The sequence below is a fragment of the Schistocerca cancellata genome, chromosome 6 (genome assembly GCF_023864275.1).
Source record: "Schistocerca cancellata isolate TAMUIC-IGC-003103 chromosome 6, iqSchCanc2.1, whole genome shotgun sequence".
NCBI lineage: Eukaryota > Metazoa > Arthropoda > Insecta > Orthoptera > Acrididae > Schistocerca > Schistocerca cancellata.
Window position 1 is genome coordinate 152,440,756 of NC_064631.1, and position 23,619 is coordinate 152,464,374.

General features: G+C 36.4%; 1 protein-coding gene across 1 annotated transcript in view; it reads left to right on the forward strand.

The window, feature by feature from the left end:
• Positions 1 to 23,619, forward strand: part of LOC126191417 (dedicator of cytokinesis protein 9) — a 374,795-nt gene that overhangs the window by 101,026 nt on the left and 250,150 nt on the right. Inside the window, exons 8-9 of the mRNA XM_049932289.1 lie at positions 2,496 to 2,671; positions 20,888 to 21,034. Coding sequence (XP_049788246.1) covers positions 2,496 to 2,671; positions 20,888 to 21,034 — 323 coding nt within the window. The remainder of the gene's footprint in view (positions 1 to 2,495; positions 2,672 to 20,887; positions 21,035 to 23,619) is intronic.

Sequence of the window (23,619 nt, forward strand, 5' to 3'; positions counted from 1 at the left end):
CATGGAATTTACTTGTGACATGCATGTGTCTTATCTATTTGGCAGACAGCGATTTGGGAAGAAGGTTACATATTGTCTTGCAGTCGTGAAAAAACAGTAATGCCAGTTAAAAGAATTGGAAGGTTTTATAAACATTTCTGACTATATGTAAAAGCCATATTTACTTCATAACTGGAGGACATAACTGGAAGACACACTTGCTGTACGTTTTCATAGTACACATCACTCTTCATACCAGCCCAGTTCTCATATGGTAGCAGCATATAGATCAGTGATACACAAAGGAAACAAAAACTCCACTAAGTGATGAAAAACAACACAGAGAAATGGGAACCATTGCACAAATAGCTGCAGATGATGGCTGACTCCCTTCACTTATAGACAGTTTATCCGATGAAGTGCGAAAGAAAGGTGAAGAAAATAGAAAAATAATAATAAACCAAATAAAATGCCCACTGTAGGTATCCTGTATTTATGAAACATTTTTTGAGAAAAATTGCCTACACCTTTAACTATTACAGTATTGTAACAGCTTTTCCACTAACAATAAGTTATGCCACAGCTTACCCCACAGTATTGAGAGCAATGCTGAGATCATATTATATATATTGGTGTTCGTTCATATTAAATGTCTTGTTCCATATAAAGGACAACTGGACATAACTTAAATGTCCAGTTAAAAGGACACATCAAATACACAAGACACAAATATGAAAACATAAATAGTAACTTGCAAATACTGCATAAATTAAATAAGACCATAAGATGAGCCTGTATGAAGAGCCTGATATATTTGTACACAGCAAGAAGATTGGACCAAAATGGCTAAAGGAAAAAATTCAATCCATCTCAACCAACCTGTTCATAGTTTTCTCAAATATATCTGCAAACTGTAAACAGTGTTTATGTAGTACACTTCTACTTGTAATTTGCAAAGGAATAATGCTTTTAATTATTTTGAGGTATATGATTCAGTAATATAAAACTGTCAAAATCTGAAAATCCTTGTCACTGATTTTAATCACAGTTTCATTTTTGTTTTAAAACAGAAATGATTAAATCATTAATTCCATGCTATTGTATTGTTACTTAGAACTAAGAATTCCCAAATAGTAATATGTCTCACTGTCTTTGATGTATCTCTCGCCAATGCCCAGAGCCTTTGTTATAGTTTTTATTTTTCAGTGTAACACTTGCAAAAATTAGAGTTTGAAATTTGTAGAGACAACACCCATGTGGTGCACTATAGAAGTATTATTCCATATACACAGTAATACAGCTTCTACATACAGATAGAAATGTCTACAACCCTTTTCAATAATTCAGATTATCACTTCACCAGTGCAAGATGAAACATAACCTTCCTTCCATAATACTGTTTGCCACGTAGATGGAATATGTGTATGCCACAAGTAGTTTTTTCAATTTAAAAATAGCATAATCCACTTGATGAAGATGGCATGACCATTGAAATGCATCGTGACACTTGATATAAAAAGTACAAGCCTCTGAAATAGTAAATTGGTAATTTTTTGGATTAACTGTAGGGGGCTTCTGGCTTGTTCACCTGATCCAGCTACCCTGATTTTTGCTTCAGTGGTTTTCCCAAATTATTTCAGGAGAATCCGAGGCTGGTTCCCACTAATAGACCATGGCTAGTGCCTGCCTCTTTCCTCACCCATTATTAAGACTTGTAAAATGAAGTAAATTCTTATACTGTATGTTTATTCTGTTTTATTTTTATTATGTGACTGAGCCCATTTAGGATTGTGGAAGGTACTTACCAATGTTAGTTAGCTTCCCTCTGTGTTCATATTTCTTCAAATTATTTAGAAAACATTCTCAATGCTTTGGCTCTTGCATGGGTGCGCCTTTGCCACATATCTAACTTTCTTTAGTTCCATCTTCCCTTATATCTTGTAGTCTTTTATTTGCTTGCTATCTTCATCTGTCATCCATATTTAATTTATTTGTTTATGTCAGTTAATTATCATTTGTGCCCAGACTTTGAAATTCTCTCACATCTATAATGCGATGGATATATTCATCCTTGTGTTCATGATTGTGGTGTTTTTATGTCTTGAGTTATATCTTAAGGTATTGGGGAAAATTTTTAACTTTATTTTATCCAACATAAATAGTGTTTTTTTGGAAGCCAGCAAGTGAGTCTGTAAACTAATAAAACACTACATGACATAATACATTTTCACGCATACCACTTACATCCTCTTTTTGTCACCCAGTACTCAATCATGTACATATGGTCCATCAAATATTGTTTACAGTATTTCATGAAATGGCTAGTTTTACACATTGTTGCACCATTTTCTGGTAAAGTTCTTTGACATGAAGTATGTTTCTTACCTGTTGATGTGTGCCATATACTGTGGTTTGTCATATTTAAGAAGCCTTATCATGTGTCACAGCTATTACTGAAAAATTGTACTGTTACTGTAGAAAGAAACTTAAATCAGTAAATGTTTATTTTGTTGCAGCAAATAATGCTCAGCCTCCTTCTCCACAACCAGTTCAAATGTATGGTACACTAAAAGGGCTGGAGCAGAGTATGAACCCTCAACTGATAAAATATTCTCGTGAAACTGATGTATCCATATCATTGGCTAGAAAAGAAAATAGGCGTCGATTATTTAGTATTTATCCACACATATTGGTGAGGCTATTTAAATTTTCTTTGTATTTACGAGAGACCGTTTGATAACTACTCATAAGCTTGAAATTGTTTAACAAAAACCTTTAGCTCACAAGTGTTACTGGTACATGCTTTTTCGGTGAACGTTTTAACATATACTAATAACATAATATGTCTTTATTTCTAGGAGTCTGAGGCTTTAATAAAATTAACAGCCATTATTCTCAACATTTTGTTTATTGCTTATGGGATCTGTCTAAGACATGACATTCGTGCTAATATAGACAAGTAACCCATTTTCTGCAAATCCCGTATGAGGATATCCTCTGGGATCTATAACCATGTAAAAAACACAAAAATACTGTGTAAGTTATGTTGCTTGTGTACAATTACCCTATCTGGCTTTTTTTCATTGCTTACAAATACCCTTAGCAACTGCCAGCTAACTTATTTGAAGTAGACCTAAGGAATGTGATTCCACTTGATTCCATTTTCATCTATATCTTACATAGATGGAGCTAACTTATTTGAAGTAAATCTAAGGAATGTGACACCACTCCAATCCATTTTCATCTGTAACTTACTTAGAAAGTGAAAAATAATACGGTATGATGTTAATGTATTATGCTACAAATACAATTATCAAGTATGCATATAAAAAATACGTATAAAATCTTAGGGTTGGACTCCTCACACCTTGGCAGTAGCCAGTTGTGGTTGTTGGTTTGCATTGTCTAAGCACTCTGACACCACTAACAGTGTGGAATGCTATGTTTTGGATACCTTACAATGCTTTTCAACAAAGTAGGAAAAGACAGATTGCTACTTACCATAAGGAGCACACATTAAGTTGACAGGCACAATTAAAAGACACTTACATAAAGCTTTTGGCCACAGCATTCATCAACAAATGAGAAACACGCACACCATTCATACAAACTAGCAAGCACACCTCATGCACCTACAATCGCCAACTCAAGCATCTCGACTGAAAGCTTTTAACTGTGCCTGGCTGCAAAATTAATTTGTGCTCCTTATGGTAAGTAGCTATCTGTCTTTCCTACAGTGTTGATATTCCTACCTGGCATTTCCATCATTTGATTTTACAGAGCTTTTCATAATTTTCACTTTTAATATTGTAGTTAAAAAATCATGCTTTTTTTAGTTTCATTTGTTTTGTGTATTCTGCGATCTAAAACTTACATTCAGTGAATAATTTGGGGTGTTTGCATTCTCGGGAAAAGCGACAGTGGGCCCTGGGAAAAGGTAACAAGTAATATATAGAAGGAGTAAACATTGGCTATCATATTTCATATTCCTGTTATCAGTTTGACCTGTTACTTGAAATAGAGAAGAGCCTCAACCAGTTTTTGAGCAAAATAGGTCCATAGGAAAGCCAAGTAGAAAGGAAAAAGTCATATTGTGAGTTGGCAGTCAAGGGAAGATGTAGGCCAGACACTATGGGAAAAGATAAGTGTAGAATACGAGGTCACAAACATTGTGAAACCTGGTGCTAACCTTAGCCAGGTGACACAGAACACAGGGGTTTTGTGCAGAGATTTGGATGACAAAGCTCAGGGACTTATAGTGGGAGGAGTGAGAAACAGTCTTCTGGCTACTTAGAAAATAGTCTTAAAGATGATCTGGAGAAAATAGGAGCAGCAACAGTTCACACTTGTATGGGTTTGTGGAGATTTTGCAGTGCCATGATCAGCCCTGAGTTAACACAGCTGTCGGCTGAGGAAACAAAGAGCTGAATGGATTACTTTGAACCAAGTCTTATATCTGTGTTGTACATGTTGCTACAGTTGGGAGATGGGGTTATACAACTTATGATCTGCACCTGGATAGAAGGGGGAAGGGCAGATTAGTGAAGCAATTTATGAAAAGTGTAAAGGGGCCAAAAGCACACAAGGCAGAATGTCTGTGACTACTCGAGTCAGAGTGTTGCATTTTATAGGTTATAGACAGAAAAGGGCAGACTGGGACCATAATATATGCAGCAGTTTCCAGAAAAATAAAGTTACAGTGGAACTTTGATTCTATGTCCTCCGGCTTTACATTTTTCCCGATTCTATACAATAAATTCGTAACCCCTGTAAAAAACCCGTAATATCAATGCTAAAAAATTCCTTGTTTTTAAGTTTCTTTCTAGTAAAGTTTACTCAATTCTATGTTCTTATTTGATGTCTTGCTGGACTTTGCCCGTTTTCTTCCTATTTGCATTTGATGTAACTGAACAAGTTATAAGTGGTGGAGTTAAGGGAATATTTCTGGCCATTGTGTAGAGGGGAGATGTGAGAGAGGAAATGCTGGCATAATCTACAATTGGCATGGCCAAAACAACTTGCAATGTTTAGCTTCACTGCACAATGATAATTGGTCGTATACGCTTCACACTACTTTTCGCGGGAACTGACATAATCGTGACGTGGTGGCACTGTGAAGGCGATCAGGAATGAGGCTATTGATTTGTTGATTGCTGTAGCGTCAGTTTTATGTTAATGGATGTGTTAGTGACAGGAGAATCTCAGTTGTAGCAAGAATTCTTTGGGGATTATATTTGTGATTGCACATCATGCGAAATATGTGAGACAAGGAAAAATATGAAATTTATTGCTCATCATTTCACTTGCTGCAGTTTAAGGTGTCCTCTTATGTTCCTGTCTAATGTCACACTCAGAAATCAGCACATATTAAGAAATAAACAATTAAGTACTTGTGACAAGGAACAATACGAATTTTATTGCTGTTTGTTTCACTCACATTAATGTAAGTAGTCCTCTTAGGGTTTTTGTGTAACTGCACACTCTGAAATCACCACACATTTGAAAATAAACAGGCAATATCTATTTCATCCTTCATTCTTTAACCTGACAGAAATGTGTACAACATCAAATATTGCAGAACATTTTGTATTATTATCATAATGAATGTGATAACAATGATAAGATGAAAAGATATTGGCATCTAGTGAGTTGTGAACCTGTAACCTGTAATCATTGATACTTTATTAATTGACAATTAATGATAAGTGTGATGTATTTTTGGTATGGTACTTTCAATGCAGCGTTTCTTTCAAGTGGCATACTGCACTCTTCTGTCACACAGTATGAGGCAAATGAATAATCAAAGATCACACGTGGATCGTTCCTAAGCGCTCACAAAAGTCAGTAATCGAAAGCCCACTAGTGACATCACAACAGCAAAAAGTAATGTGAAGCAGCATCCACACTGCCACTGGAAACGTGTCTGTTGCAAACGTTATTTCCTACAGTGTTTCACATCTGTTTCTGGTTTTGTTTCTTGTCTCTGTTTCTGTCCACACTGGCAGCAAACATTTCTCTGTGTATTTTTATCATCTGCAATGCTATTTGTTATATTGTTTTCGGATTGTGTGCCATGTCATGTCTAGAGATGAGAAAACTGTAATATTTGCTGCTGCATTACTAATACTCAAAGGGTCATGCAAACAAAATGAAAGATGTCGGTCATTCATTTTTTTTAATTTTTATTTTTTATTTTTATTTTTTTAATTTATTTATCTTGACTTGTGACGTGAAGGCCGTAAGCATCTCTCAGTGTTTAGTAGTTTTGTGGACTAACGTTGTGTTTATCAAAGAATTTCGTAGTTGGTTTTAAAACTACAAAATTATTGGGATGGAGAGTTTGTATAGTAGTTGGTAATGTTTGATAAAATCAGGTTAGTTGTTGTAAGAAATTGATTTTTTGGTTTGGATACAGTCTTCTTTGGTGAGCGAAAACATACTAAAGAACAACTGTTTCAAAAATCTTGATGTATATGGGAACTGAGTATGGAAGACAGCTCTAGTTTCTGTAATTTCACTTGGGTATCATATAACATTTTTGAGTTTCTGGCAAATATGGTATCACAGTTCCCTAAAAAAATATAGAAATTTTAGGAAACCAATTACAATGAGACGTGCTGTTAGTCTTAGATTTTTGTCAATAGGAGAGTCATTCCAGAGCGTTTAGGATTTATTTCACATTTTGAAGCGAGCTACGATGGACAACTTTGTTTTCGTTCTACGCAGTCTTTCATAGTATTCTACCAAATGTAGCAGCAGTTTCCTGCAGAAGTCTTGTTTTATTGCTGTTCTTGTACTGCTTAATTCATATATTCCACAAGCATCCACCAGCCTGGTACAGGGATAACAACTTAGCAGTCTGCTGTCTTGTCCATTGGATTTTTTTTCCCCAGAAAAACTTAATAAGTGAGAGAAAACAGAACACCTAATGACTATACAACAGACCACACAATGTGACCTGCAAACATACATGTGTGCTGTGCAACGGTGACACGCGGTAGCTGACCCGAAATATTGTTTCTTTTGCTCAGTATTGACACTGCTGTGGGTAGATGTTTCTGAGATTCAAAAGATGTTTCCAAAAGGTGTCCACATCAAGTAGCCGTAAACATATTTCAAGCTTAGTAGTGTGTACATGACTTGTAAGTCTACTCAACCCAATTAAACAGCATTGGCTACAGAAGGAAAACACACACCACCACATGTCAGATTCTGACGCCTTTCACCGGACCTCACAGTTCTCAGTTTAATTCACCATTTGCTCTCTCTCTCTCTCTCTCTCTCTCTCTCTCTCTCTCTCTCTCTTTTTTCAGCACAAAGGGATGATGTCTCAATTACGCATAGCATATTTCAAAGGATAATTTGTGGTCATAACATGTCAGAAAGTAGCTCGAATACCTTGTACTCAGATACCAATTTCAATTTTTTGACACATTTTCACTTGCTTTTACACATCTGTGATGTTTTAAGAACTGATGAAATTCATTTCTACAAATTATTATTTAAATATTGTATTGTACATTTAATTTCCTTTGCTTGTACAAGTGTTATACAATGTATTGGTGAGGATTACAATTTTTAATCATATACGGCAATTACATATGTGTTGACTCTTACTTTGGGTGTTTTAATGTTTTATTCAACTCTGCATTTTCCTCAGTTTTGTGGTTCTTTAGTATGGATGTCACGAAAATTTTAAAAAATGGGGGTTCACTGTAGTTGTTTCATCAGAAATAAGGGGGCTGAAAATTTAGCTAGATGATCTGCTTGTGTGTAGAAAATTTATAAAATTCTGAAGTGATAGACATTGTTTATCTCTCTGAATGTCATATAACCACAGGGATAGGGAAGCTAAATATCAGGGATGATAGATTGGCATCATTTTCGTGTAGTGTTAGAATGCAAAAAAGAGGAGTTGTAACACTTGTGAAGTTGGACATAAGTGAAAAATATTGAAACAAGCAATTTTTGTTTGGAACAGAACCTAAAGCATGTGGTTGTGAGTTGTTTGTGCAAAATACTTCTCCTGTAATTGTAACAGTCTACAGATCCCCTCCCCTTCAGCATTTTTTGAAGAGTACATGCATGATTGAACTATGTGTCAGACAAGAAGAAACAGTTATTAATTTGTGGAGAGTACAATGTAGATTTCTTAAAAGTTTGTGGAAGGGAAAAAGAACTGGACTCATTGTTTAGTTGTTTCAGTCTAATTTTACTAGTGAATTTTCCGACATTTTCATGGGCAGTGCACAGGCTAAAAACAATGTGTACCCAGTTGTTAATGGTCTATCTGATCATGATGCACAATTAATGGAAATAAACAATGTGGCACTTTACAGCTCTGAATATGTTTGTACAAAACTGCGTGGCTTATGGATGAGACCTGGATACAGTATTTTAAGAATTAGCTGAAAGAGGTACTATGGAATGTGTGATATATAGAAAGAGATGTTAATGTGAAATTCAATATATTCCATCGTACATTTGTGACAATTTTGAAACTAGCTTTCCTAAAATGTTATTCAGGAAGTCCGTTGAAAAAAAGAAAAGAAAAAAAGTAAGCCACGGAAAACTAAAGAGATTAAAACTTCGAGAGAGAGAGAGCAAAAGTGAAATTCATACAAAGGCCAGAACAAGTCAAGATTTGACACAACTTGAATTCTACAAAAAGTACTCTAATATTTAAAAAAAAAATCATTAAAATGTACAAAAATATCCACATTCTTACAAAAATTAATAATGCGTATAATAAGATTAAAACTATATGGAATATTGTGAAACAGGAGACAGTACAACCAGTCAGCACACAAGGTACCTCCACAATTAAACTAAATAACAATGATGTGACTGATAATTCACAAGTTGGAGTATTTTCAACAATCTCTTTCTAAATGTAGCAGCAAAAAATAGGATTAAATGGCTAAGTTGAAGAAGCAAGAATACATTTTAAAAATAACAGTCCACAAAACATTAACCAACTAGAAGTAGCACCAACAATCTTCACTGAAGTTAATAGACTTATAAAAAGTTGTGAAAACGTTAGGTGATAGGGTGTTGATGGAATTTCAAACAGGATTTTGAAAAGTCGTCCTAACTTAATAGGTAATGTCCTTAGTGATAAATGTAATGCATCACTATCATAGGAAATTTTTCCATATTAAAATATAGCATTGATAAATCTCCATATAAGAATGATGTCAAGAAAGGCTTAAATAATTATTACCAATCCCATTACAGATGTGTTTTTGCAAAATATGTGAAAAAGTAATGTATTCAAGAGTAATTTCACATCCAAGCAAAAACAATTTACTTAGAACATCACAGTTAAAATTCCAGAAGGGTTGCTCAACTGAGACAGCTGTTTGTATGTTCACTCACCAACTATTACAAACTTTAAGTAATAAGCTAAAACCAGTTGATGTTTCTTATTTGCTTTCCAAGGTGTTTGACTGCATAAATCATGTTGTTTGTTTTTCAGTCCAAAGATTGGTTTGATGCAGCTCTGCATGATAGTTTATCCTGTGCAAGCCTCTTCATCTCTGAATAACCATTGCAGTCTACATCCATTTGAACCTGCTTACTGTATTCAGGCATTGTTATCTCTCTACAATTTTAACCCTCACGCTTCCATCCAAAACATAATTGACAATTCCTTAAGGCCTGAATTGTCTTCTGTCTGAAAATGCATTTTTATACAGCCATGTGGCCTAATATCGATTGCCCTTTGCGTGGCCATAAATAAAAATCATATCTATCTCAATGGGGGCCAGTTGTACAATATTGGGTTAAATCCAGGGATAGATAACTGAGGAAGAGGCTAACCATGGGTTAAATTGCAGCGCACATTGTATGAGACCATTTTATTCATGGGTTAATTATTCCCGGAATAGCATTCCTGTCCTGTTATGTTGCCAACAACTCAAGAGCGCACTGGATATTTTCGCGTACGTCATTTCGTATTTAGTTTAGTCATCATCTGCAGAAATAGCATGTGTAATGTGAATGATAAGCATTCTCCAGATTGCAAAATTAAATTTGTTTGAGGATATTTTGAGGCTGGTAGATACTGTAGACGAGTTCAAGAGTGTTGTAGAAAACATGAAATGTTCCGCGGTTTCATTCATTGAAAACATTAGTGCGAAACATTTAATGAAGTTTGTAGGGTACTTGCATGTATAGCAGTATAACGATCTGTTGTAAAATTAGTTAAAGGGTCAGGTATTTGTTGGTTGACTAGTAAGAGATCTCTCTGGATTTCCGAATAAAGTATGGGAAAAAATGCAACAGTTTCCATTCAGAAACAACTTCACACAGATCGACAGAGCTGCTACAACAGAAGTACGATATCCCCCTCCCCAAGAAACAAGCATGTAAATATTATATCTATGAAGGGCAGCAGAGGCTACAGATCCGTAGTGCCCCATACATGAAATGTTGTATATAATGAAATTTATGACATGATAAAGTTGTCAAGGGAAGGACGTCATAGACCAAGTAGAGACATAGTATAAAAGCGATTTGAAATGCGATCTGCTTCGTGAAATAGTTGGTCTTTTAAGAGTCTCCAAGTGTGACAATACAGACATCACTGAGATTGGTTTGACTGACAATCCTGAGGGGTGTTACTGGCTAGTTTGCTGTTGTATTTATATGTTAGAATGACTAATTCATTACAGCAGCAAGGGGTTTGTACTGAAAGTACCTTTGCTGAATTTTTGAACATTGTGCATCCACTTTTGCAGTTATTGGGAATACATAAATCTTGTTTCTATGAGTGATTATTTATAATTATATTGAGCATATAAATGGAGAATAAGATGCCAACATGTACAATAAACAACTGTAATCCTTATTATAATCAAACGGTTCAAATGGCTCTCAGCACTATGGAACTTAACATCTGAGGTCATCAGTCCCCTAGATTTAGAACTACTTAAACCTAACTAACCTAAGAACATTAAACACATCCATGCCCGAGGCAGGATTCGAACCTGTAACCATAGCAGCAGCGTGGTTCAGGACTGAAGCACCTAGAACTGCTCGGCCACAGTGGCCGGCTCTTATAATCCTGGGGTAGAAATGTACCTATGGCACATATTCAAATTGGAGGCTGTTATTATATCTCACCCTAAAAATTTGATGAACAATAACTATTTCATACATAATTTTGGCTTTTGCAATCATCTTTGGCAGCTGTATGTAATGTGGGAGGGAAGAGGAAGTAACTGTAGACATGACACCTTTACTGTATTCTTGCTTTTCTACAGTCATCTCAGCTTAAAACTGTAAGTTTTGTTTTCAGAATAAAAATACATGTTCTCAAATGTGAAAGAATTAGCAGAGTTGCATATGGTGCTGCTTCAAAAGTAGCATGACAAGAACCAGAGAAGGGAGGAAGAACTGTATTGGTTAGGAAAGAGCATAAGTTAAAATTTAGGATCAGAAAGTACAGATTAAACAAATGATTTCAGAATAAAAGTATATTATTCCATGCAAATGTCTTTATTTTATTTTCAGTTAATTACATCAGAGAACAGAAATAGCCTAATTAACAAAACTGTCTATTGTGCCTATTGTCCAGTGTCTACACATCCATTTAATAATCCTCCTGGCTGTCCCCTTGCCAGTACCAATGAAGTTTTCAATGGACAGAAAAAAAATCATCAGAGGCAAAATATTTGAGTGTCAGTAGTAGCTGCTTTATTGGTGGAACAGAGTAATGACATGAGACAATTTGTTTGACAATTCAAGAGAAATGTAAAAACATAACTTGCTAGAAAGTCCTTCCACTGTTCCAATTACGTAGATTCAGTAACTAAAGATTACGTGTTAGCTGAATGGACGAGTACCTATGTTCTTGTGACACACAGATAACAATTACTTTATGATAAATATGGATGACGTTGAGTGGATAGTACTAATAACCAAGAAACACAACAGCCATGTACTTCTTTCTTAAAAAGACTGACTTTCCTGTTAATTTTACTGTGTTAAACTTAGCACAAATAATTTATATGTTTGTAGGAATAATTCTAGGTGGTGTACAACTTTTTTGCCCAGAAGCATTCAGTAAAAGATGTAAAGTTGTTGCCCCAATGGGAGATAAGAGTGAACAATTTTTTTTTGCTGTAGATGTGGCTGAGTGGACTCTGGACATTAGTATACTAGTTGTTACATTCAACAGTCATACAAAACCATCAATTACAGAAAAATGGTGCTTCACAGAAGTGCAATATAAGATATTTCAGTTTTAGTTACCTTCAGCTAGCTACAATCTGAAATAAAGGAGGACACTGAAAATAATTTAATATTCAAGGAAAGATAAAAACATAGCTTTCCAGGCATTCCTTCCACTGTGCTAAAACTGTGTGGATTCATTAATTAGACTCCTTTTCTGCTCCTGTAACTTAAATGTATAACAATTATTTTATCATAAATACGGATGGGCTTATGGGGATAATACTGATAATTAAGAAACATAACAGCTATGTTCTGTAGCTGAGGAAGCATCACCGGTTTTTTAAATACTAACTTTCCTGTTAATCTTACTGTGTTAAACTTAGTTTGAGTAAGCACAGATAGTCCACAGGCTTCAGTGAATAATGGTAGATGGGAGATAATGTACATCAACATCCATACTCCACAAGCCACCTGACGGTGTGTGGCGGAGGGTACCTTGAGTACCTCTGTCAGTTCTCCCTTCTATTCCAGTCTCGTATTGTTCGTGGAAAGAAGGAGTGTTGGTATGCCTCTGTGTGGGCTGTAATCTCTCTGATTTTATCCTCATGGTCTCTTCGCGAGATATACGTAGGAGGGAGCAATATTCTGCTTGACTCCTCGGTGAAGGTATGTTCTCGAAACTTCAACAAAAGCTTGTACCGAGCTACTGAGCGTCTCTCCTGCAGAGTTTTCCACTGGAGTTTATCTATCATCTCCGTAACGCTTTCGCGATTACTAAATGATCCTATAACGAAGCGCGCTGCTCTCCGTTGGATCTTCTCTATCTCTTCTATCAACCCTATCTGGTACGGATCCCACACTGCTGAGCAGTATTCAAGCAGTGGGCGAATAAGCGTACTGTAACCTACTTGCCTTTTTTTCGGATTGCATTTCCTTAGGATTCTTCCATTGAATCTCAGTCTGGCATCTGCTTTACCAACGATCAACTTTATGTGATCATTCCATTTTAAATCACTCCTAATGCATACTCCCAGATAATTTATGGAATTAACTGCTTCCAGTTGCTGAACTGCTATATTGTAGCTAAATGATATGGGATATTTCTTTCTATGTATTCGCAGCACATTACACTTGTCTACATAGAGATTCAATTGCCATTCCCTGCACTATGCGTCAATTCGCTGCAGATCCTCCTGCATTTCAGTACAATTTTCCATTGTACAACCTCTCGATATACCACAGCATCATCCGCAAAAAGCCTCAGTGAACTTCCGATGTCATCCACAAGGTCATTTATGTATATTGTGAATAGCAACGGTCCTACAACACTCCGCTGCGGCACACCTGAAATCACTCTTACTTCGGAATACTTCTCTCCATTGAGAATGACATGCTGCATTCTGTTATCTAGGAACTCTTCAATCCAATAATGTTGCTCTGAAGCGTCAATGGGCCTGTAATTGGAATATTTTCACTAAAAGGCGAAAGTTTTCCAACACTGCCATGGCGTTTACGAAAAGGGTAATTCCTAATTGAAAACAAAGTGGAATAACATGTTCTACTATTGAAGTAATGTCGCTGAAAGAAATTAGAATACAACTGTTTCATTAAAAACGTTTTGCTGCATGAAAAATCAATGTTTTCGTCTAAAACTGAAACAGCTGTTAATACAAATAGTACTTATAACTGGTGTGGTTCTTCGATTTGGTTAAGTTTATTAAGGCACTGTTAAATAAAATGAAACAGTCCTTTCCACTGCTGCAGAAATTTTAATACATGCTAGATAAATAAGACTATTTTGGTACAAGTCATCATTTTAGTGTGCCTGATTTACATAAATAACACGACGGTATTCACAAAGTGCTAAAATCATATGCATAAAAAACACTATTATTTTAGAAAACAGAGAAATAGTCTCACCTGTCTGTCATATGCTCCCATTTCTCACAGACAAGATGCTAAAGACAAAGTATGGCTTCCTTTGATGAACGAAATCTGGATATAAATTTGGAATCGGCGTCATCTCACTTTTTTCTTCTTCATCATGCTTGTGAGCAGTTCAGACAAAATCTTGTCATTGATGTCTGCAACTGCATCTGTCACTATTTCTGCCACTTGACAACTTATTTCCCAGTTAAGCTCGCCAACCGGCCAAAAATCATCGATTATTTATCTTGAGTTTATTCTCCGGATAGGCATTATTTCAGGTTCGTACAGTGTGTTTCTTGCGCTACTCTGCGAGTAGAGCTTAACTGGCTGCTAGCCGGAGATTGTACAGCCGGCCCTAGGTAATTAATGTCTTGCAACACTTACCAGGTAGGTTACTGCTGGTGCTGCTGCTATTACTACTACTACTACCACCACTACTGCTACTGTTACTACTACTATTGCAAGAGGTAGCCATAAAGTTTTAATATCACTTCAAAAAAATGAAGTTATGTAATCAATTTTTTGTTTTATAATTGAAATTGGAGGAAGGGGAAAGGAAAGGAAAGGAAAGGAAAGGAAAGGAAAGGAGAGTGAAGGAACTAATGATATCAGTTGCATTGGCACTTTAAGCAGAGAGGAAAGGAAAGGAAAGGAAAGGAGAGTGAAGGAACTAATGATATCAGCTGCATTGGGACTTTAAACAGAGTCAGTGGCAATGAGTGAAAATATGCTCTAGACCGGGACTCGAACCCTGGATCTCCTACTTACTAGGCAATTGTGTTAACCACTGAGCTGCCCAGACAATGTTTATAGCAAATGTGTGGACTATCTCAGTGCCCTCCCACAAAAAGCCACATATCTGCAGCCCCATCTGTGTCCTCCATGGTCACTACTTTTAGATTCCGGCTGGAGGTAAAACGTAAATGAGCATCCACATTTCAGGCTGTATATTAATTGCCCATTGAGGCAAATCAGTTATATGAACACATGGTATATGTTCTTTTGGACATGTCTGAAAGAACAGACAGCATGCAGAATCCACAGCTGTGATTCATATTTTGTAATTGAAGTTGGATGGGAGGGAAAGGAAAGGGCAGGGAACTAATGGTATCAGCTGCATCAAGAATTTATGTGGAATCAGCGGCAGTGAGTGAAAATGTGTGCCACACTAGGACTGGAACCTGGGATCTCCTGCTTACTAGGCCATTGTATTAACCATAACGCCACCCGAACACAGTGTTTATTGCAAATGCACAGACTGTCTCAGTATGCTCCCCAGCTGACCCAGACTCCCACCTAGCACTACCTATCTGCAGTCCTTTCCTTGTTCATGTCTACCCTGCTTACTAATTATAGAGTCCCGCAGGAGGTTGGATGTAAATGTACATCCGTGCTGAACATTGTGGGTTAATTGCCCATCGAGGTGAATCAGTTATATGAATGAATGGCGTCTGTTCTCTCGGACATGTCTGAAAGAAGAGTCACCACACATTCATATAATTTTTTGTGTGTTAGCAGATACATGTGTTCAGTACTGGTACACACTGAAATTCTCAAAGCATGTTGTTTGCGCGCAGTGGTAACATTAGTAAAGCCATTAATAATGAATCAAAACAAAATGCTACATCAGTTGAATTGAGTGTCATGCTGTAACTTGTTTTCAGCAAAAGCAGAAATATTCAACTGTGTTAACCAAATCCAGATGACTTCTTTAGCTGTCTAATTTGGCCTGACACAGCTACATTATTTATGTGGCTACCAAAAATAAATTACCATGTGATACTCCACTTTATCAGTGGGCGGCGCCATTTTTTTCTGACTCTGCTAACATCTTGCTCAGCCAGCTTCATTTGTTTACCTGTGTATTAATAATACAAATTCTTTTATGTATATATGGCTCTAGGAACACTAACTTCAACATTGTGTTACAGAGGCTTTAAAGTAATGTTAGTTACTATCTGCACTATTTCTTTTCGTATTTCACTTTAAATAAAAGCTTGTTCTTTTGTGCACAGTGGTAAAGCAATGAGTGCACAGCAAGTGGTGAAAACTATGAGATCCATGTTTAGTGCCTCAGGTGACTGTCTCTGGTTTTCTGTGAAGTATTGCAAATTGCACTTCTTTTGTGCTCAGTAAGAATCCATCTGTGACAGTTCTCATGCAAAATATGAATGCCAGAACTTAACTCTTATGAATCCCGCACCACCAAGAGATGTAGAAACTACTACATTCATGTTGTACCTCTCTCCACTTGTCTCCTCCCTTTCTCTCAGAGACATGTAGGAATTAATGGCTTTCCATGCTCAGAACACAACTGGTCTGTGTTCCTACTTCTTAATATTGTAGAACCAAACGTATAATTATTGTCAACTCTGTAATCTGATACTTATGTATGCCTGAGAGTATACTTATTGAAGCTAACAAATTACACTGTTCAACCATTTTTGAAGTGATACTTATTATGTAAATCTCAGTCATAAATAATTATCTTGATCATTTACATTGCACAAGAAGGATTCACACTGTGTAGTCTACTTCACTCAACCAAAGCTGGCATCTTATGTAACAACTTTTACTAGCCTATCTGCCACAGATCTACCATCTATAAAAATTGCAGCCCGTGTAATGATGAGATCTTTGGATTTATCCTGTGATATTTGTCCAAGACCTCCAGAACAGAATTTTGAAGTTATAAAAAAATTGATTTTCAGTGTAGGAGACTTAATGACTTTACTTTAGGTGAACCTAAATGCACTTGTCATTAGGATGTATAAAACATGATGTTTTGATTTGGAACTGAAGAAAAGATTAAATACCATTCTATTTTATTCCCTGACTTACACATTTTGATAAACCTGAACAGCACTTATTTACATTCTTGAGGTGCAAAACTGTGTCCACCACATCATTATATCACTATAGCGGTGGAATGTATTTTACTTCAAATAATCTGTACTCTGATTTTGTTTGTTATTGAATCATTTTATGCTTTGTGTTCTGTATGTGGTGCTAGAACAAAGATTGCATAGTGCCGTAGCTGCCGATCCTAATTCTATTAAAAATTCTATTCAGTTGAATGTATGTGTTCATCACTATATCTTGGAACATTAGGTGGTGATGTGTGTATTGATAATTATTATGTCTTCAAGACCTTTTTATTTTTTAGTTGTTAGAGCAAGAAAATGGATTTGTATATTGTAGTGCTTTACTGCAGTTTTGGCCAGTAGAAAGTTAGAGCAGTTATTCTTTTTGCTATGAATTGGATTAATTTTTAATTCCTAATTTCAGTGCTGATCACCTTTTATTTCCAAATATACTTTTTACATCAGTGTAAGGAAAAGTTAGATTGTTCCTTATCATAAAAATGATACGTTAAGTTGCAGACAGGCACAATTAAAGACCCTTACACATTAGCTCCTCCCCCCATGAACCATGGACCTTGCCGTTGGTGGGGAGGCTTGCGTGCCTCAGCGATACAGATAGCTGTACCGTAGGTGCAACCACAACGGAGGGGTATCTGTTGAGAGATCAGACAAACGTGTGGTTCCTGAAGAGGGGCAGCAGCCTTTTCAGTAGTTGCAAGGGCAACAGTCTGGATGATTGACTGATCTGGCCTTGTAACAATAACCAAAACAGCCTTGCTGTGCTGGTACTGCGAACGGCTGAAAGCAAGGGGAAACTACAGCCGTAATTTTTCCCAAGGGCATGCAGCTTTACTGTATCATTAAATGATGATGGCGTCCTCTTGGGTAAAATATTCCGGAGGTAAAATAGTCCCCCATTCGGTTTTTCGGGCGGGGTCTACTCAAGAGGATGTCGTTATCAGGAGAAAGAAAACTGGTGTTCTATGGATCGGAGCATGGAATGTCAGATCCCTTAATCGGGCAGCTAGGTTAGAAAATTTAAAAAGGGAGATGGATAGGTTAAAGTTAGTTATAGTGGGAATTAGTGAAGTTCGGTGGCAGGAGGAGCAAGACTTCTGGTCAGGTGACTACAGGGTTATAAACACACAATCAAATAGGGGTAATGCAGGAGTAGGTTTAATAATGAATAGGAAAATAGGAATGCCGGTAAGCTACTACAAACAGCATAGTGAACGCATTATTGTGGCCAAGATAGATACAAAGCCCACACCTACTACAGTAGTACAAGTTTATATGCCAACTAGCTCTGCAGATGACGAAGAAATTGAAGAAATGTATGATGAAATAAAACAAATTATTCAGATAGAGAAGGGTGATGAAAATTTAATAGTCATGGGTGACTGGAATTCGGTAGTAGGAAAAGGGAGAGAAGGAAACGTAGTAGGTGAATATGGATTGGGGCTAAGAAATGAAAGAGGAAGCCGCCTGGTAGAATTTTGCACAGAGCACAACTTAATCATAGCTAACACTTGGCTCAAGAATCATAAAAGAAGGCTGTATACATGGAAGAAGCCTGGAGATACTGACAGGTTTCAGATAGATTATATAATGGTAAGACAGAGATTTAGGAACCGGGTTCTAAATTGTAAGACATTTCCAGGGGCAGATGTGGACTCTGACCACAATCTATTGGTTATGACCTGTAGATTAAAACTGAAGAAACTGCAAAAAGGTGGGAATTTAAGGAGATGGGACCTGGATAAACTGAAAGATCCAGAGGTTGTACAGAGTTTCAGGGGGAGCATAAGGGAACAATTGACATGAATGGGGGAAAGAAATACAGTAGAAAAAGAATGGGTAGCTTTGAGGGATGAAGTAGTGAAGGCAGCAGAGGATCATGTAGGTAAAAAGACGAGGGCTAGTAGAAATCCTTGGGTAACAGAAAAAATATTGAATTTAATTGATGAAAGGAGAAAATATAAAAATGCAGTAAATGAAGCAGGCAAAAAGGAACGTCTCAAAAACAAGATCTACAGGAAGTGCAAAATGGCTAAGCAGGGATGGCTAGAGGACAAATGTAAGGATGTAGAGTGTTATCTCACAAGGGGTAAGATAGATGCTGCCTACAGGAATATTAAAGAGACCTTTGGAGATAAGAGATCCACTTGTATGAACATCAAGAGCTCAGATGGAAACCCAGTTCTAAGCAAAGAAGGGAAAGCAGAAAGGTGGAAGGAGTATATAGAGGGTCTATACAAGGGCGATGTACTTGAGGACAATACAACATTCCATTGGAACTACTGATGGCCTTGGGAGAGCCAGTCCTGACAAAACTCTACCATCTGGTGAGCAAGATGTATGAAAGAGGCGAAATACCCTCAGACTTCAAGAAGAATATAATAATTCCAATCCCAAAGAAAGCAGGTGTTGACAGATGTGAAAATTACCGAACTATCAGTTTAATAAGTCACAGCTGCAAAATACTAACGCAAATCCTTTACAGATGAATGGAAAAATTAGTAGAACCCGACCTCGGGGAAGATCAGTTTGGATTCCGTAGAAACGTTGGAACACGTGAGGCAATACTGACTCTACGACTTATCTGAGAAGCTAGATTAAGGAAGGGCAAACCTACGTTTCTAGCATTTGTAGACTTAGAGAAAGCTTTTGAAAATGTTGACTGAAATACTCTCTTTCAAATTCTGAAGGTGGCAGGGGTAAAATACAGGGAACGAAAGGCTATTTACAATTTGTACAGAAACCAGATGGCAGTTATAAGAGTTAAGGGACATGAAAGGGAAGCAGTGGTTCGGAAGGGAGTGAGACAGGGTTGTAGTCTCTCCCCGATCTTATTCAATCTGTATATTGAGCAAGCAGTAAAGGAAACAAAAGAAAAATTCGGAGTAGGTGTTAAAATCCATGGAGAAGAAATAAAAGCTTTGAGGTTCGCCGATGACATTGTAATTCTGTCAGAGACAACAAAGGACTTGGAAGAGCAGTTGAACGGAATGGACAGTGTCTTGAAAGGAGGATATAAGATGAACATAAACAAAAGCAAAATGTGGATAATGGAATGTAGTCGAATTAAATCGGGTGATGCTAAGGGAATTAGATTAGGAAATGAGACACTTAAAGTAGTAAAGGAGTTTTATTATTTGGGGAGCAAAATAACTGATGATGGTCGAAGTAGAGAGGATATAAAATGTAGACTGGCAATGACAAGGAAAGCATTTCTGAAGAAGAGTAATTTGTTAACATCGAGTATAGATTCAAGTGTCATTTCTGAAAGTATTTGTATGAAGTGTAGCCATGTATGGAATCGAAACATGGACGATAAATAGTTTGGACAAGAAGAGAATAGAAGCTTTTGAAATGTGGTGTTACAGAAGAATGCTGAAGATTAGATGGGTAGATCACATTACTAATGAGGAAGTATTGAATAGGATTTGGGAGAAGGGAAGGTTGTGGCACAACTTGACCAGAAGAAGTGATCGGTTGGTGGGACATGTTCTGAGGCATCAAGGGATCACCAATTTAGTATTGGAGGGCAGCGTGGAGGGTAAAAATCGTAGAGGGAGACCAAGAGATTAATACACTAAGCAGATTCAGAAGGATGTAGGTTGCAGTAGGTACTGGGAGATGAAGAAGCTTGCACAGGATAGAGTAGCATGGAGAGCTGCATCAAACCAGTCTCAGGACTGAAGACCACAACAACAACACATTAGCTTTCGGCCACAGCCTTTGCTATGAAAAGGCAAACACATACAGAAACACAAACACATTCATTCACACAAGCAAGCAGTCATCACTGGCAGCTCAAACTAATGAAATTTTCATTTTGACAGTTTCATATAATCATGTGTTGCTGTTACTATGTTCATTGCAATTCCAAAGGTTGTCACGAAGAATTCTGAAATGACAGTTTTATTTTTCAGCATGTAAAGAATAATACTGATAATGCTGTTGAGCAAAATATCGAGCCATATAGAGAACAGTTTGGTCAACGTATTTTAGTTACTTGTGAAAATATAAGATTCCGGCTTCAAGCACCAATTGATGGAGAGAAGGAAGGCCTTTGCCAGGTAAGTTGAATGATAATTTTTATACTAAAATCAGTTGTCAGTTAAATGAAATACCTTATAGATGTTGCAGACTATAATTCACATTCCATCAGGTTATGATTTTTTTGGTGTGTATTTAACTTTATGCAAAATTAAATGAGCACAATGTGATTAATTTGGTTTACTCAAAGGTGACCATGGAAAGGGGATGTGGAGAATAATTTCCGTATTTGTGGAAAACTGCAGTGCATGGGTGATTAACAGAGCAAATAAAAATTCTGTTTGTTCATTTTATGCTGCATTTGCTACCATGAGAGTACACTGCAGTTTCCCTGTGTATCCCCCTCATTCTCTTGTCAAGTCAAACAGCTCAATAACCAGCTGTCATAGAAATGCTGAATGACAAACCTCTTTTGCTGTTGTTAAGAATCAATATCGATACGCCAAATTGTATTTAGTATTTTCATTTGCCTTCAAATGTACAATAGAACTTCAATTTTACATTCTCTGATTTTCTTTATTTATTTTTTATTTTATTTTATTTTATTTTATTTTTATTTTATTTTATTTTTTAATTCTATGCCATAAATTAGTAGCTCTTGTGAAAAACCCACAAGATCAATGCTAAAAATTCCCCAATTTTACATTTCTTCATAGGAAAGTTGACCTCAATTTTAGGTTCGTATTCATAGTCTCACTTGACTTCATCCCATTTTCTTCCCATTGACATTTGATGTGACTGAACAAGTTATAACAGAACAGATAGTTCAGGTGTGAACAGATAGTTCACACCATGGGTGGTAGTGGAATTGGTGGATTATTTTAGGCTGTTATGGAGAGGAAATGTTGGCATAATCCATGATCGGTGTTGCCAATAAAACTCGCAACATTATCATCACTACAGAAATTCACTGAATTGACTTCTGATAAGCTTGTAATGGCAATTTGGGAAGTAAACTCATTTTTTTGCATCTCATACTCTTCAAGACTAAAATAACACTTTAACAGTGATGAGCCTATGAATTGCAGCTCATAAGAAAAGCATTAAACAATAACAGCAATGGTGACGAAGTGCGTCATTAAGCAGATGTCTGCATTTATGCTTATGGTTTAACCACTTAGCTGCTGTGATGTTTTTGGTTTAATTCAACATGTTTATCCATTTTGCTTTTTTTGGGCGAGCACAAAGGATGATCTCTCAAAAGCATGTGTTTTGAATGTATAATTTGTAGTTGTAGCATGTCAGAAAATGGCTCGATTGTCTTGTACCCAGATACCAATTTCAATTTTTGTATCAGTGTTTACTTGCTGTTACACTTCTGTGATTTTTTTTTAAGAAGTGATGAAATTCATTACCACAAATTATTGCATGAACTTTGTGTTGTACATTTAATTTCCTTCAGTTAGACAAATTTCACGCAAAGTATTGGAGAGGATTATGATTTTGATTCATATATGCCAATTACATGTGGTTTTGCTCGTATTTTGGAGGGTTTTAACATTTTCCTCAATTCTGTATTTTCCTTGATTTTTGTGTTTTTTGAGTCTGGACTGCACGAAAATGTAAGATAGGGGTTTAACGGTAATTATGTAAAGAATTATATCTTTTCTGGAGCAAGTAGTTTTTATGTTGTTTCGGGATAATATCAAGTATTGTAGAAAAAATGTAAGTTTGTACTAATAAAACACTAAATGATGCATAAAAAAGTCAGCAATTTTCCCTAAATACTTAAAAAGGAGCTTGCAGACTTCACTCCATGGCTTGGAATAGTTTAAAGTTGCTTCACTGAATCCATTTATGATCTTACAAGTTTTTATGGTACTGATAACCAATTGAAGATTCAAAAGAGTAAGTGCTCAATACAACTATGATTGTGGAATAAAGCTTAGTGATCATTATGTGAGGATATAAGGTGAACCTAAAATGATAAGCTTTAGAGATAACTTTATTTTTAATGTTTTATAATATTCTGTCACACACAAAGAGAATTTTGTTGGCAAGTAAACGCTACTGACCATTTTGTATCAGTTTTTGCAAGTGCAATTTTAGGAATTTACTTAATAATTTATAAACTGGACTCATCACTTTGATATACAAAATGAGTGAGTGATTCACTGTGTAAAGAACAAAACTATTGTCATTGTTTGGACAAACACCTGTTTTTCAGGACTTGGGAAGATTACATTATTTGGAAAACCTAAAGAAGTTGAAAATTGTTTGATAAAATGTAATGCAATAAAAGGAGACTGATAGATATTATTGTGACTTTTTAAAATTTATTTTGAGTAAGCCGTATTGAAATCAATGAATCCTCCAATAACTATCATATACAAACATTTCTTAGAAGTAGAGAATCCAAAGATAATGACCAAAGTGAATCCAAACTCAGTGGATGTGCCATAAAATTTCCCAGCAAAAAATGTTTGCAGAAATATGGTTTAGATGTTAGCCCTGGATTCAAGGACTGTGCAGGTATTGTTTGAAGAAAGGTGGGTAACACCACTGTTGCACCCTGCAATAGTGGTGCCCTAGTGTACTGGCCTTTGAACATCTGTAGGATGTGTTTTTTCATCTGGTTCGTCACTGTTCTCCAGCAAGGATCGTT